A 15,150-nucleotide genomic window follows, 5' to 3' on the forward strand; every position below is an offset into this window, starting at 1 on the left:
GTGGGGGCTTAGGAAGTGGAGGCAGAACTGGGGAATTGATTCCTCTTCAAGAAGCCCCAGTATCATTCCCTGCATCCAAGTGTCTTGATTCTTGGTCTAAAATACTCTTTCTACCCCCCAACACCCCCCCCCCCCCCCCCCCCGCTGACACTTAGCATTGTCACAGCCACTTGCTGAAATAATTGACATGCAAGTGCCAGTTGGAGACTCGTTAATCATTCTGAGAATGAAGCAGGTGTAATTGAAATTTCAAGGTAATCTTGAGTTAATCATGGTGAGCAATCTTCTGAATGCTTGGAAAATAGGGACTTTCAGGACACTGGGCTTTGTTTGGTAAAATAATCTGTCCTCGTTGACAAATGCAGACTTTCAGAGGGCTTTTCATCCCAGCTTCTGCGAGTCAGAGATCCAGGGTGTGGATGGCTAACAGGATATCTAATCAACGAGGACTTTAAAATATTCAGTACAAAGAAATGCTTGTGCTGAGACACCATTCCTTGCATAGCTTTCGCCTGAAAGGGAATTTGATATAATGATAATAAGGGCCTATTATTACTAAAATAATGAAAGGGAAGGCCTGAGCTTCATCATCTACATTCAGCTTTCCACTTTCCAATCACTAATCAGGTGAAATTCAGCCTCAAAATACCAGGCCCAGGAATTCCACTGTTGTCATGAGACTGCGTGGGAGACTCTGGAGGGGTGGTGATTAGACTTGGCTTGATACGAGGTTGTACAGTCGTGGAAGGGGGCTATAACTTCAGCTGCGGTAGTTTGGGACCAGGTTACGTTGTCATTGGAAACTCATTAAAGCATCTGCTTCTAACAGAAAGTTTGCAGCCAGCACCCGGACTCGGTGCTGCTCTGAGTAAAAAGGAGAGAGCCAGAGAAGCTATGGGCTGTTGCTCGCAGAGGCCAACGCTTCTCTGGGAAGGGCTGTTCGGAGGAAGCTTCCAAAGGCACAAGAAGATGCGCTTGAGAATTGAGATTAGATCCCAACTCTCTCATATTTGGGAATCCTCAAATCCCCATGTGCTAAAAACTCAGAAAGACATTTTTTTCTCGATTCAGCTTGAAGAGTACTGTATTAAATTCTTTCAACTGCAGTGCACAGGCCTTTCTCAGCTACTTTTAAAGAGCTAAAGAGGTACTTCAAAAGACTTACAGTACCCGGGCTTGCTCCCATGTCAGCATAAGCCTTTCCCTGAGGCTTTCTCTTTGCACCTGCTAAAGCAGCATGTTCTGGTTTCAGAGTCTTTTCCCAAGAAGTCGGGGAGTATAAACGAAGTGAGCGACCCAGAAGATGAACTGACGGACTCCCAGAAAACTAGCAAGCTGTCTGAGATATACTCCACCACAATTCCTAGTGTGGACAGTGCTATGGAATCCTGGGATGGCTCTGGCATTGATGCTGGGTATGGAAGCCAAGGTAAGCCAGGGCTGTCTTTTCTTAGGGGTCTCTGGGCCAAGGTGAAGAAGAAAGGCAGAGCCTCCGAACCTGTCTGGAGCCTGAACGTGAGCCCAAGCCTGTGGTCTGACCACATTTGCATGACTTGCCGCTTCCAGCAAGGAACAAAATGTATTTTAAAATGCACTCATGTGGTGCTCTGAGTTGATGTATCTGTTTTAGGTTTTGTTGGCACATTTCTTCTGGCTTACATGGCATCATACTGTTCACAGCATTTTCAAAACCATTCCAGCACTTCGTAATTCACATAATCAGAGGAAGCATTCACTGACCATATGTCTTACAGAGTATTTGGTCCATAGCTCACTTTTAATTCTCCAGAGAGGCCACGTAGGATGTATTAATCTTCTTCAGAATGTTTTAAAATCCACAAAAATGTCTTGTGACTAGAAGCACTCACTTAAAATAATTAAGGTAATACTACAAGAAAGTATCGCTCACTCTCTAGTGAGGGATCAGATGAACACGTGTCTTTGAGGCCAGGTTTATTCAGCTGTGGCTTCTGGCAGACATATGGAATTGGGATGGAGGATGCTCTAGTCATGGGAATAGATTTTTACTTGGAGAAAAGCACTGGAAAATAGTTATTCCAGTTCAGATTTAGTGATGTAAGCTAGTATTAGCCTGTGTTGAAACAAAACAAAACCCTGAATCACCTCTGCAAAAGGAAATTGGTGAAAAGACTGCTGTCCAGAACAGAATGTGAAAACAGGGAGGGATGCTGCAGGAAGCGCTGTCTCAAAGCACCTTCAGTGTGCTGGGCAAGGTGCGTGCCTGTGCTCACTGCTCTCTGACTTAGAAAAGTCCGAAGGACAGCACCGCAGAGGTGTCTCTTCCACCATGCCTGCATCTTCCTTCAGCCTCCGTTGGTCTGAAGTCTTAATTTGGGAGTGTAGTTGGGACTGGAGGCTTCATTAAGGACAAATCCCCTGGCCTTCATAATGTTGCAATCCTTCTCCATCTAATTGAATGTTACCACAAGTTGGAGACTGGATTTAGTAAAGTGATTGCTTTTACCGGTAAATTGAGAACGACTAATTGAGCACAGAGCCCCAGGGAACAGGGCTGATGCCCAACGTCCACAGACTGCAACTTTGCTTCAGGGGCTCTCTCATTTTCCCTGATAATTGCATGCGGCTGCATGGTGGTGTGCTGGTGCTGGCTGGGAAGAGCGATGCTGGAGGGTAGGGAGAAGGACACCCAGGGTTGCCCATGGGATGGTCAGGGAAGGCAGGATGCAGGGTTACCTGGGATGCACAGAGCCTGGAGATTGGGATTTACACCCCAAATGGAGAACTATACATTGGATGCTGCAGCCTTGTAGGTTTTAGGTTCATCCACAGCTTTAGGTAACCGCTCAAGGAAGGGTTTGGACAAGCGAGCTGTGCTGTGCCTGGTGGGAACATGCCACCAGGTGGCTCTGAATCCCAGGAATCCAGCCCATCTCCCTGGAAGGAGGAGATGAAACCGGTGGCACTCAAGTGAGAGCTCTGCACACATATCCCTGCGGTCCCTGCGTCCAGCCCAAACCTGCTGCCCACCCGCTGCTGGGGCCTGCACCCAGGGATCTTGCTCTGCTCTGGCAGGCAGCGAACGCTCCTGACTGCTGTAAGATGTTGGCAAGCTCTTTTCTGGGGTTCTCTCCAGAGCAGTCTAACCTTTAAAAACACACAGAGGAAACGCTCAGCTAAGTGAAATAACAGGCCTTGGCATTTTCAAAGAAAGTGCTGGCGTTGTCTTGGGGTATTTCCAGTGCTCTTAGTTGTTTGGGAGGTCAAGTCTCCCTTAATTATGTGTTTCTCCGTTACCTCTTCCTGTTCACTTGGCACACCGTGTGATGGAAGTGTACAATGTTTCTTGGAAAGGCTTTGAGAATTTCTCTGAAACATTGAATGGGCAGCAGGAGGTGGGCAGGGGACGTGTGAGATTTATTTCTACTGCAGATGGCACTGACACTACTGAGCAATGCTCTGTTTTGGAAGTTTTCTGTCCAGGCAGCTCCTCGTGAGACCTGGGGTTCTTCTGACTTAGTGGTGATGGATGTGCATCTCTGGAGTAAGACACTGCAGTACAGAAAAGTCCATGGGAGCAGACATAGTGAAACTTGTCTGATTTCAGCCTAACAGTCCGTATTGATCTCCTATCAAATCTCATACAGAATGAGCCTCCCCTTCTCTCAAGCCAGCAGGGTTTTTCCTCCTGTTCCTTGCCCTTCACACACATATATCCCTACAGCAGCTTTCTGTACCTGTATCAGCTGATCCCGTAAGACATGGGAGCACTCTGCTGGCTGCGGGAACTGGCTGGCGGCTCTCAGGATCAGGGCTGGCTCTTCCTCATTTACCACTGCTGACCACCACCAGCTATCTTCAGGACCATTACACTTGCTGATAGAGGCTGTTGCTTCTGGCTGGTCTGGATACATTTTCTTTGCTGTATATCCTATTACTTTATCCTTCTATATCCTATTACTTTTTTTGTGCTACCCATTAAGTCCCTAAGACGGTTGAGAATCTAAATGAAGATTTACTGTTTTTTCTCCTAATAGAAATCAGGCCTCCAAATCCTTCAAAACGAATGGGGTTGGGCACGCTGAGGGAAGCTTGGCAGCATCTTCTCTCTACCCTTTGAAGGACTCGTATTTAAAGGTGGCTGCCTCAACAGCACAATTTCTGTTTGGTTCAGTGTGGAACCAGGAGTCATTAACCAAGGTTGGAGCTGTCTGGGGGTAGGATCTGCATCTGTGGGTATATATAGTCCCAGGTCTGTGGATCCCAGACCCACACCACAAAACTACTCAGACGTGAGAGAGCAAAAGAGAAATGGGGCACCTTATGACAAGCTGAGAAGCTGCTTTGGTTAAAGCAAGAAAAGATGGTAAGAACAACCCCTTTTGGATGACTGAGATGGAAGCAGTGTGCAATCCATATGGCCTCAGGTTTGGGACTTGGCAAGGAGGCTCTCCTGCCTCAGCGTGACTTACTCCATTTGGGTTGTCTGACCCGGTATTACCCTCTCTCTCTCTGCCCCCTCTTGCCTTCCCTAGGTCCGTACATACCTCAGGCTGCGGGCATAGCCCTCCATCCACATGAGTGGAGACACAGCAGGCAAAAGAGCAGCACCCCTCCAGGCGACCCCAGGAAAAACTACCCCTACATGGATGGAAGCTTCAGTGAAGATGACTGGGACAAGCCCAGCAGGTATGGAGGGGTGGGAGGAGGCAGGGAGGCACATCTGCAAATGTGGGTGTCACTGCATAGGGACAAGGGGGCATGGGAATGTGATGGAGCAGCCAGCGATGTCCCCATCTTGGCATCGGGCAGCCATGGGGATGGGTGCTGGGGTGGTGACCTGCTCTGTCAAACCACCTCCACATTGCCAGGTTACCCTGGGTGTAGCTGCGGCACCTCTGCCGTGGCCAGGTGACATTTGTGTCTGGAGTTAGGGCAATCTCAGCTGCATGGACCACAGGTTCTGACCACATCTCATACTCCTGCCGTGTAAAGGCTGCAGTATTTTCATAGGTTAGATGTAATAAATAGATATGGTCAGGGCTGTCCCCACATGTGTTGGCCAGACTTTTTTGAGTGAGGATGCAGCTTCACAACAGCTCAATGCCATGGAGCAAAAGAGGCCAACCAGAGCTCATAGAGGACCAGTATGAGGTTGCATGTCTAAGTTAAAAATCTCCCAAAGCTGTGGCTGGACATCTCTCTCCATCACACTTTGGCCCTCCCAACACCACAAACAAAGCCATGCTGAGTGAACACGGTCATGTTAATCCCCCAGCTCAGCCAGCATGGGAGAAATCCTGCAACACCTCCTGAGCCTTTGGAGGAGGCTGCAGCTGCCCCTGACTTTGGGTGAAAATGCTGCTGGATCTGCCCTGGCCAGAGGCTGCCCCTCACTGAGCCACACATGGTGGAAAAGCCTCGTTGCTTCGTAACTAACCCTCCCCTCAACATCCTCCAGAGTCCCCATAGTTGTGTGTGTCGTGTTGTTACTGTCCTTTTATTTTTTTCTTATTTTTTTACTTAACTTTTGTTTGTCCAAACAAAACCCTTAGAACATCTCATGGCCATTTCCACCTATTTAAAGATGATCAAACTGGCAGGAAGGCTGGCAGCAGCGGAGACTTTGTTCTTGTTTTGCCTCTCAGCGAGAGCCAGCTCGCAGAGGTCGTTGATCCCTCGTGGCCCTCCCAGCGAGGCCGCCGACAGCTGAAGTTAGCAAATCTGAGTGCTTGAAGCCCCACGTGTCCCTAGTGAGGGCTCTGAGCCCCGATGTCAAAGTGCAAGTGAAACGGTTCATGCCGCTGAGCCCTTCTTATTAGGGAGAAAAACAAAATGTCTTTAACCCCGACTGCCTTTAGCCTGGAAAAACCTGCTGACCCAGTGGTGTGAGAGCCCGTACTGATTCATCTGCGTCCTGGATGTGTTTGTTATATTGCTGACCTGAGAGGCAAGAAACTGGTAACTGGAAGGGACGTTTGCCTCTTTGGGAACCTGGGAGCAGAGGAAGGAAATGAGTAAGGGGAAAGAATTGAAGATTCCTTTTGGGGGGAAATTTTGGTTTATTTTTATAAAGTCTTGCTGGGTGTTTTTTTGACCTTTCTGCCTGGTGTAAAGGCTGCTGTCCTTTAAAAGCTGATGAAAGGTAGGGGGTGAATTTAAAATACAATAAGTCGTGTCAGATACTGCTCTCTCCAGGCAGGCCCCGATCCCACAAGGAGCAAAAAGTATGTGTGTGTGTTTATGCCTGCTACAGACTCCCATTTAAACCAGTGGACAAAAAGCAAAGCGCGTACTAAAGACTTTGCAGTCTTTTCCAGAGATCTGGAAAAAGCTCTATTAACAGCCTAAGGGGTCATTATAAATTTAATGGAGGCCAACCTCTCTTTGACTTGTACTCAAGTAAAATGTTTTGACTTTGCTAAGTAGCTCTGGTGGATGAGCGTCTCTTCCTGTCTGCAGCACTGACGACCATTAAACCATGCGAGATGCTGCCAGATGTTGCAGAGGTGGAGCCTCGTCCATGCAGCTCCTAATAAGATGTGTAGAAGATGCATTAGGGCTGCTCTAACATCACTGTCCCCTTGGGGTCTCTCCCCATGACACATTAGTGGGTTTATCGTGACCTTGAGTTAACACCGCAGAGAGTTTCCTTGGAGAGGCTCCTGTTACACTGAGCGCTGATGGTCTGAGTTTTGCACAGAGTCTGGTGTTTCAGTAAGCAGTGTCCAGCATCACCTACTTCTCTGGCTTGTTCAGAGGACTTCAGCATGTTTAATTGCTATTTGCTCTAGAAATCCGAGAATTGACCCTGGCTTGTGGTCAGAGATAAGAGATGCTGAAACTGCCAAAGTGAGAAATTGCGGGACCTTCAGCAAGACACACACAGTGTTCACGTTAACGTGTGTTTGTACCAGCTTGAGAGGTTCTCTCTAGCCTTACTCTCTGTTGTAGACAGAACTGGTGGCAATCTTTACACAGCTGTAAGTGCCGTGCCTGTTACATAGCAAAAAAAGAGAGACGTCCTGAAAGGAACGGCTCAGTTCCCTGGCCATGCCAAAGCAAATGAAACTCGGTTTGTATGGGTTACGCGTGACACTGTCGATATTGCTGGCTGTAGTGTGTGTTTACTTGTCTAGCCCAGGGCAATCATTTTTATATACATCTTGCATTATTTACTCTCATAGAGACCTAATGTATTTATCATTTTCTCACCATGTCTGTTACCCTCTGTGTTTTTCTCTCTCTTCTCAGGTGTTCTGTGTCTCAGATCTGAGCTCTATCCCATCAGCCTTTGTACTAACAGTCTCTGAGGCTCCTGGTTTACCCATAACGCATCCTTTTTTCTTTCACTTCTCTATTTCACCAAAACGTCTTCCTAAACCTACAATCTTCCTACAGGCACTTTTTAATTTACCCTTTGAACTTTGACATTACTGCACCAACTTAATTCTTCCTTTGAAGGACACTTGCCCCGTTAGTAAATGCATGGAGGTCTCGTATTCGGACTCTTGTCTGAAAAGTTCATATTGTTTGCTTTTGTATATGAAGACTCTTCAAGTCTCTGCTTTTACTGGTGAGACACTTGCTGTAGCCTCGCGGCTTTCATCCCGCTGCAGAAGAGTGCTGACAATGTTTGGTTCCTACGTTACAACAGATACCCCAATCGCCAAAATGGCCTTGAGACCACTCACGAGGATAGTTTTTGGCGTGTTTTTGGAGAAGCTTTGGAGGATTTGGAAACATGCGGCCAGTCTGAACTTTTGAGGGAGATTGAGGTAACTCACTTTCTCAATTTGCTGCCGATCTGACTGTTCTGCTCTTGCTGTAAATGTTAAGACTGTTTCTCCGGATCTGTTAATTGCCCGTAGCATCCCTGTGCTGCCAGTGGTGTGAAGAAGGGTTCAAGTTTAATCCACGTCAGTGTTTGTGCTAATGGATAACTGTCTCATTAGCTGCTTGCGTGCACTTTTTCCCTGGGCTGATGACTTACCTATCAGGAACTACATGCTCTTTTTCCAAACTGTTGCTGGCCAACAGTCTTCACATGACTGTTGGCAGACCTTCCCTATCAAACGATAAACCCTCTGCTTGGAAGGATATTGTCTGTCAAAAGCACTTAAAGGCCAAGCAAAAGAAACCCCCCAAAACCCCAGTGGGACTGAAGCCTTGGCTTACTTCAAATATAGACAGGCCCAACATACATCTTGCATTCAGCTGTCACTCTGCCGGAAACTGTTTCAGTGAAATAGGTAATTGGAAGCTTTTCAGCCAGCCTTCCCCATGGAAAAATCTGAGAAAGTAATTGCTTCCTGCAGAAATAAAGGTGTTTCCTCTCTTCACAAACCACTTTCTCTTTTCTTTATCCAAAATGCTTTGGAGGTCGTGTTATTGTGTCCGGTTATAGGATGAGGAGCCTGGATTTCTAAGCCGTGGGATGCAAATAAAGGCCTCCCTCGAGACTGTCAAGCAGCGGGAAGCAAACCTGCCCGGCAGGATGGGACCTGTGCTGCTCCCCTCCCCGATTCGGCTCCCTCAGGCCAAGAGAAGGAGGGGGACCCCGCGAACTCATCTCTCCCTCTGCCTTCTGGGTGCAGAGGACTGGGGAGAGCTCGCTGGGTCGCGCCCTCCATCACCCCCAGTGGGACTGGTTTTGTGCTCACTTGCATATTGCTTAGGCTTCAGAGAAAAAAGGCAATTTCTGAATAACTGGAGGTGGAAAAGGAAAGTCCTGTTTTGGTCTATATGGTGACAAGGAACTTACTAATTGTTCTTTCCTCCTTGATCCTTAGCAACTGTAAGTGGGGGAGGAAATATCAATTAAATTTATTGTGCTGAAGCAAGAAACAGTGTGTTTATTATCTTAACTGCTTAGGAAAACGCTGACTTAAACAACAACCAAAACCACCACACAAAACCCCAACCAACCCCCCACAAACTGTAACTTCTTCCCTTGATCACTTATTTCCTGGACCTGAATATATTTAGAAATGAGTTTAGGCAGCCACTGTCAACCTTTCTGAACTGCTGTTGGCTGCTTAAGAAAAAGTACGCCTCTGAAACGATGCATAGATGTTTCTCTTCTGCATAATGGCTGGCATCTAAATGTAAAAGAAGGGATTTGTTGGACTACTGTGAAATGCCAGGAGAGAGAAAATATCTTTCTGCTCAATTCTTTTCCTTTTCCAGGGATCTGTGGTGCAGGGACGCGTGGGTTTTTGATTCATGCTCTTTGAATGCTTTGGAGCTTTGGCAGTTATAGAAATGCTTTTAAAAATGTAAAGAAATTTTACAAAAAGCTGAGCACCTCTAGGGTTTCAGTGTATTTAGCACACTTCTAGAATATTTTGGAAAGTTCTGGAGACAAAAAAAAGGAAAGTGCTGTGTTTTTAGCAGAAGCCCGATGGGTTTCAACTCCCCTTTTATCTGGTTCAAAGCAGCACTGATATGTTCCTCCCTCTCCGTGTGCCCATCCTTCCTGAGGAGTGGTGTGGGTTGTGTAGTGCGCATTGGGGCTCCTGCTGTGTCACAGGTTTCTAAGCCCCAGCTCCTGGCCTCCTGTGATTTTATGACAGTCACAGATTTATTTATTTACTTTTAATTAAAAAAAAAAATAAAAAAATTGGCCCTTCGTGCTCTGCATTTGAAAAAGAATAAGTCATGCAAGATGACCCAAGATAGCCTGGAAACAGATTCACACACAGTAGCAATCCACTGCCAGACTACGGGGTATGAGTACAAACAGGCTTTTTCCAGTATGCCTGGTGAAGCGTGTGTCCCCTCTTTGCTTTGAGGGCAGCCAGGACATGGGGGAAAAAATAATGTGGGGCAGCCATAAGCTGGAGGAGTCCAGAATTGCTCTTTCTGCTGCTTGCGCTTAATCCAAAGCACCTAGCAAGTTGCTTAGGATGCTGTAAGGAGCATTTAAATACCCTGAAGACAGAGAAGAGTTGAATGCTGTTGGGTGTTGGCCGGTTACGGTATTTGCAGTGCATGAGGGAGGACAGTAGCACGATGTGCACAGACCTTTCTGTTCTCCTCACTGGCTCTGCAATGCTCGTGTTGGTATGGCGTGGCACGGTGTCCTGAGGGCTGCTGAGGATGCCTGAGGGCAGTGAATAAATGTACCCTGGTTGGCTGTGCCACCGTTGGTTAGTTTGTGTTTCCGAGTATGTGGTAAGTCAACATCCTTCCAGCATGTAGCAGGTATTTGAGTTTTGTCCAAAATCAAGCTGATTAAGTCATTTTTGTTTGAAGACTTGAAAAGTGCAAAGCTAAAATGTTTTCTGTGTTTTATCCATCCCTATTTGGGACAACGTGCGTAGTGCTGGCATTTTCACACTGCCACCAGAATTCCCTTTATTTGCCTTTGTTCCAGCTTGGAGCCAAGAGCTGGAGGGCCTTGATTAGAGATTTAGTCAGATGATATTTCCCCTGTGCACAGGAGCAATTGCTCTTTGACTTAGCAAGTATAGCATTGCAGAATTTTGCTATCTGCTCCCTACCTTTCCTTTTCTTTCTTCTACCTTTTGACATTTAATGGGACTGCAGACCCTTGGAGCCTGAACTTTGAAATGACAGTTTTCATTATGCCATTTAAATGGACTCTGTGACCTGGAGCCAGTTGAGGTTCCACGAACTGGATTCTTGACTCCTTCGTTAGCTTTGATCAATGTAATCTCATTAGTGAAAAGCATTGCCAAATGGAGTAGAATCTACTTAGGGGCATCTTTTAATGGATGCTATCAAGGATGACCAGACTTAAATACTACTTAATTTCATATTTTTAACTCAGTTTTGCTCAGTGACAGCTCCCATTTACTGACAGATAAAATCCTAATTTCTCTGCTGAATTGGCCTCAGTGGAGTCCAAAGTATTGACTCCCCTGGGCCACTGCCAGCAGTGCAATGGTGATGGTGAGCTGCAGCCTACAGGAGTAGACTGGAGAGCCAGGCAGACACTGGTTCCCCTGAGAGACTCCTGAGATCAGGATATTCATCCTTCTTGGCTACCAAGAAGGTTCCTGCACAAGATGAGGCCTGCCTGGCCCTGTTTGTGTACAAGGGGCCTTCAGAAAAATAAGGAGATGCTTCACAAGTGCTTTCTCCTGAGATAAAGCTTCGCGTTGGTGTGGGGGTGGAGAGCACCCAGCAGGTCAGCAATAGACCTTGCAGCAGGCTCCTGAGGTCTGGAAATGGCTTTTACAGCTAACTGGAAGAGCTTCTTGGTACTTATTTTCTGATTAATGAGAACAATAATGCCCCTTGTTGTTTGTGTCATTTGTGTTCCTCTCCATTGTTGCCATGTGATCCATCTCGTCCTGCTGCTGGCTCAGCAGAGTGACTTTGTGCCCTCACCCTACAGGCATCCATCATGACAGGGAGTGTGCACAACCTGGGCCTGGAGGGCAGCAAGCTGCTCCTGGACTCTGTCAACCCATCGGGACTGAGCCCATTGAGGAAAGCAAACCCCAGCTGTGATGACGGACAGACTGAGGGCAGCAGCTCCCCTGCCAAGAAGAATGAGAGGAACCTGGACATGAAGAAGATCGAGAAGGAGATGCAGGAAATCATGTCCCCTACCCCCCTCGAGTTTCACAAGGTCTGTGTTGCCAAGGGTTGGTCTGGCTGTGGCACTGCGATACCTCGATGGTTAAAGCTGTAGAAGCTTTGCGACCTTGCAGAAAATCTCCTTTTTTTTCAGAGGGATCCCCAGAAAATGTTCCTTGTTCAAGCTGGCCCCCACCAAGTTCTGCAGCAAAGGTTTTCAGATGCAGCAAAGGTTTCCAGAGGCTCAGAATAAGACAAAAGGGCCTCTTTTCCAAAGAGTCACAGGATTTAGCTGCAGTGCTTCAGCAGGGTTCAAACCTGTGCTTTGCTGTTTCTCTTTGTATATGAGATTCCCAGGTCCTTGTGTTCTTGGGTTCATTAATTGGTGCTACAGATGCAAGTGAGAGAGCTCAAAGTATGGCCCTGTGGAGACCCATCAACCTTTTTCCAGTGGCACGTTCCATTCAATAGGCCAATTTTTGTATAAAAAATAACTTATAAAAATTTAAAATTAACTTATTTTCCCTGCCCTTCCACTCCACCTCCAGCCTTTCTGAAGGGGTGCAAATGGTAGGACTGCAGCAATGGGATACTTGTTTGAATCCAGTACCCAGCTGAATGTAGCCAGTTTAAGCGTGGTGCAAGGCACCAGTAATTAGAAAAAGTAATTAACTGCAGAAGCTGCTGATGCAGAATGCAAGCAGGGAAGGGAGCTGGAGAGGTTTCAAGAAATTTGATTGCCTTTTCTTTCCTAGTGTGACTTTAGAAAGAAACCTGCAGTTATGGTAGCTGGAAAAAAACAACTTTTTCATGTTTGATCTGTTCTTGTCCTTCAGGGCATGGCAAATGTGTCTTTAAATAAAACTTCGTCCCTGAAGGAGGAGAACTGTGTAATTAGGCATATTATGGGGTGACTCTTCATTCTGCTGGAGCATCTGGTGTTGGCTGTGTTTGGAGATGAGGTTGAGTCCAGGCAGGCTGCTCCTATGTGTCATCCTGGGCACTGTCCTTTCCAAGGACCGCACATCCATGAGGCTCACCTAGCCAAGAGCACGGTGATGGATTTAGACCCTCATGATAGAGATGTGCTCCTAGTTCATGGGAGGCAAAGGGAGATTGTGGTGTTGGAGAATCAGTTGTCCCTGGCTCCCAGTGTTACCCCATGGCAAGATACACTTCCAGCAGTGCACTCCTCCTTTAGACAAGGCCAAAGTGTGATGTGCTGAAGGGAAGGTGATGAGGTTACCCATTGCTTGTCCATAGTATGTCAGCACTTATTGATAGGAATTTTCTGAAAGGAACTCATGAGTAATATGGAGAAGTTTAGATGTTCCTGCTGAGTGATGTATTAAAAATGAGCTGTCTTCACATTTGACGCACTACATTGACATGTTCACAGGGAATTTTCAATTTTTCATGTGCTGGTCTGCCATACGCAGAGGATGCACAGCAGAATCTGGGCCAGGGAAAGCGATGCTCCATTAATAACACTTGCTTGGTTGCTCTTTGGGTGAGATGCGGCAGCTCTCTGTATTACAGTGCTTGTGTATCCTTCCACATCCAAGGGAGAGGGACTGTTGTGTGGTTGGTTATATGCCAGCCATCAAAGCACTTCTCCATGCGATCTACCCAAGATGATGGTGTCAGGCTCAATCTGTATTAGCTGCCCAGGCTAAGAAACATCTGTCCAGGAGACCCAGAGCAGAATTGCTGTAGGTCCGCACACATTACCTGTGTTGTTCCTATCCTGCCAGCCCTGCACACCTCCTTCCTCTGCTGCATTAAAACATGTCTTTTCTGTTTCTGCCCCTCCAGATGACACTGCACAAAGACCCGGAGAGTGAAGACTTTGGATTCAGTGTGTCTGATGGCCTGTTAGAAAAAGGTGTCTATGTAAATATGGTCCGTCCGGATGGGCCAGCAGATCAGTGTGGCCTCAAGCCATATGACAGAGTGCTTCAGGTAATAAATGCAAAATGCAGTTCTGGAGGCTGGGACGGAGTGAATGAGTGGCTGAGAGGAAGAGAGAAGTGAGACCCATCCATGGCAGCACTAACTTTGATGAAAGGTAATAGTTAGCCAACTAGGTGAGCTCCTAGCCACCGAGCGCTCAATGAGACCTGTGTTTTATAATGAGAAATCACTAAATAGTACCCCCAGGTGGTACCCCTAGGTTACACCTATTCCAGTACACAGCCTGTCCTGACATTGGCCTTTTTGAGCTTGGGCAGCTCAAAACAACCAAAAAGCTGTGTTTCTTCCTTTCCTCACCCTCAGTCCTTTTGCTATCATGCGAGAGGGTGATTTTTGGATGAACTAGACTGTGTTGACCACTATGTGCTCCTGTGAAGCCCCATGTGGCGTTAAGTAGCGTTCATGAAGTTCTGTGCATGCCTTTGACAACTAAAAGAGTTTTCTAGGAAACACATCCTTCAAGCAAAGTGTTTTTCATGGATATTTTTCTTTGGAAGATACCTGATCTGAAATAGCTGATGCAGAAACAGAATAGAAACGCTGGTCAAAAGCAGTCTATAGTAAATGTGACCTGGGCATATCGGCCTACCAGAAGGACAGTAAGACCATGGTGAGTTTTGGAAATTGGAGAGGAGCTTTATATGGATGAAAACCAACTATTTTAGCTTTGGGGCAACTCAAACAGCGACTGTGAAAGTGCAGCAACCCCAACGGAGAAATTGCCACCATTTGGAAATGCAGATATTGTGACCATATTTGGAAACACTCAGAAAGATGTTTAGTTTTACTAATTTCTAGGCGGGGGTTGTTAGCAGTAGGATTAGAGCCAATATATTATGTACATCAGGTAACTGGAGAACTGGCAGCACTGTGAGGAGCCTTGTTTAAGCTTGTTATGGTCTCTAGCCAGTTGGCTCCTAGACAATTATTCCTTCTCGGCTTCAAATAAAAGATGGTGCAAGAATGAACAAGAAGCTAATTAGGCTCCGGGCTGCCTTTCTGTTGAATGTTGGATGTGTTGCTTTTTGCGAGTGCCAAGTGCTCTGGGAGGTGTGCCCAAAATCCTAAACAGAGCAGCATGGAGACTTTCGACGCCCTTCTTCCACATGCGGCGCTGCATGGCTTACACCTACAGGAAGGCGAGGCGATTGCCGTCGCATTGACGTGTGGAGTTGTGAATGAAGGAACTCCCATCAAGAAGTACAGAGATGCATTGCTGAGGATGCTTCGCAGTGCTGCTGATTATGGGCATGATGGTGTGCCCCAAGGCCAGCAAAACACCTCGTCCCTGCTGTAACGGACCTTCTGCCCCTCGGCTGGATGGATTGGCTGGAGCACGGCATTGCACTAATGGCCCTTCTGCACTGGAACTGCCTGGCTGGCGCAGAGCAAAAGCAGAGCAAGCTCCTGGCTTCTCTCTCCTTGTCCACGTGTGGTCTAGAAATTGTCCTTAGTTACTACACTGTAAGAAGAGGTATTGGCGTCAACTGTGTTGACACCAGCTAGGGCAGGGGGATGCTGCTACCATCACAGAGCCCAGCTCCGTGGGCATGCGTTAATGCTGGGAAAGGGTTTTGGATGGAAGGGCTGCATGGACTCACCCAGCCTTTCCCCAGAGAAGGAAGCAACGCCTGGCCCCAGGGGTTA

The 15,150-nt window shown here is 47.0% G+C and overlaps 1 protein-coding gene across 1 annotated transcript in view; it reads left to right on the forward strand.

The window, feature by feature from the left end:
* GRIP2 (glutamate receptor interacting protein 2) overlaps positions 1 to 15,150 on the forward strand; it is a gene marked incomplete at its 5' end in the record, with an annotated part of 353,896 nt that overhangs the window by 337,068 nt on the left and 1,678 nt on the right. Inside the window, 5 exons of the mRNA XM_082487750.1 lie at positions 1,253 to 1,429; positions 4,515 to 4,668; positions 7,637 to 7,757; positions 11,345 to 11,581; positions 13,345 to 13,491. Coding sequence (XP_082343876.1) covers positions 1,253 to 1,429; positions 4,515 to 4,668; positions 7,637 to 7,757; positions 11,345 to 11,581; positions 13,345 to 13,491 — 836 coding nt within the window. The remainder of the gene's footprint in view (positions 1 to 1,252; positions 1,430 to 4,514; positions 4,669 to 7,636; positions 7,758 to 11,344; positions 11,582 to 13,344; positions 13,492 to 15,150) is intronic.

This window comes from Vanellus vanellus (assembly GCF_965231255.1).
Source record: "Vanellus vanellus genome assembly, chromosome: 9".
NCBI lineage: Eukaryota > Metazoa > Chordata > Aves > Charadriiformes > Charadriidae > Vanellus > Vanellus vanellus.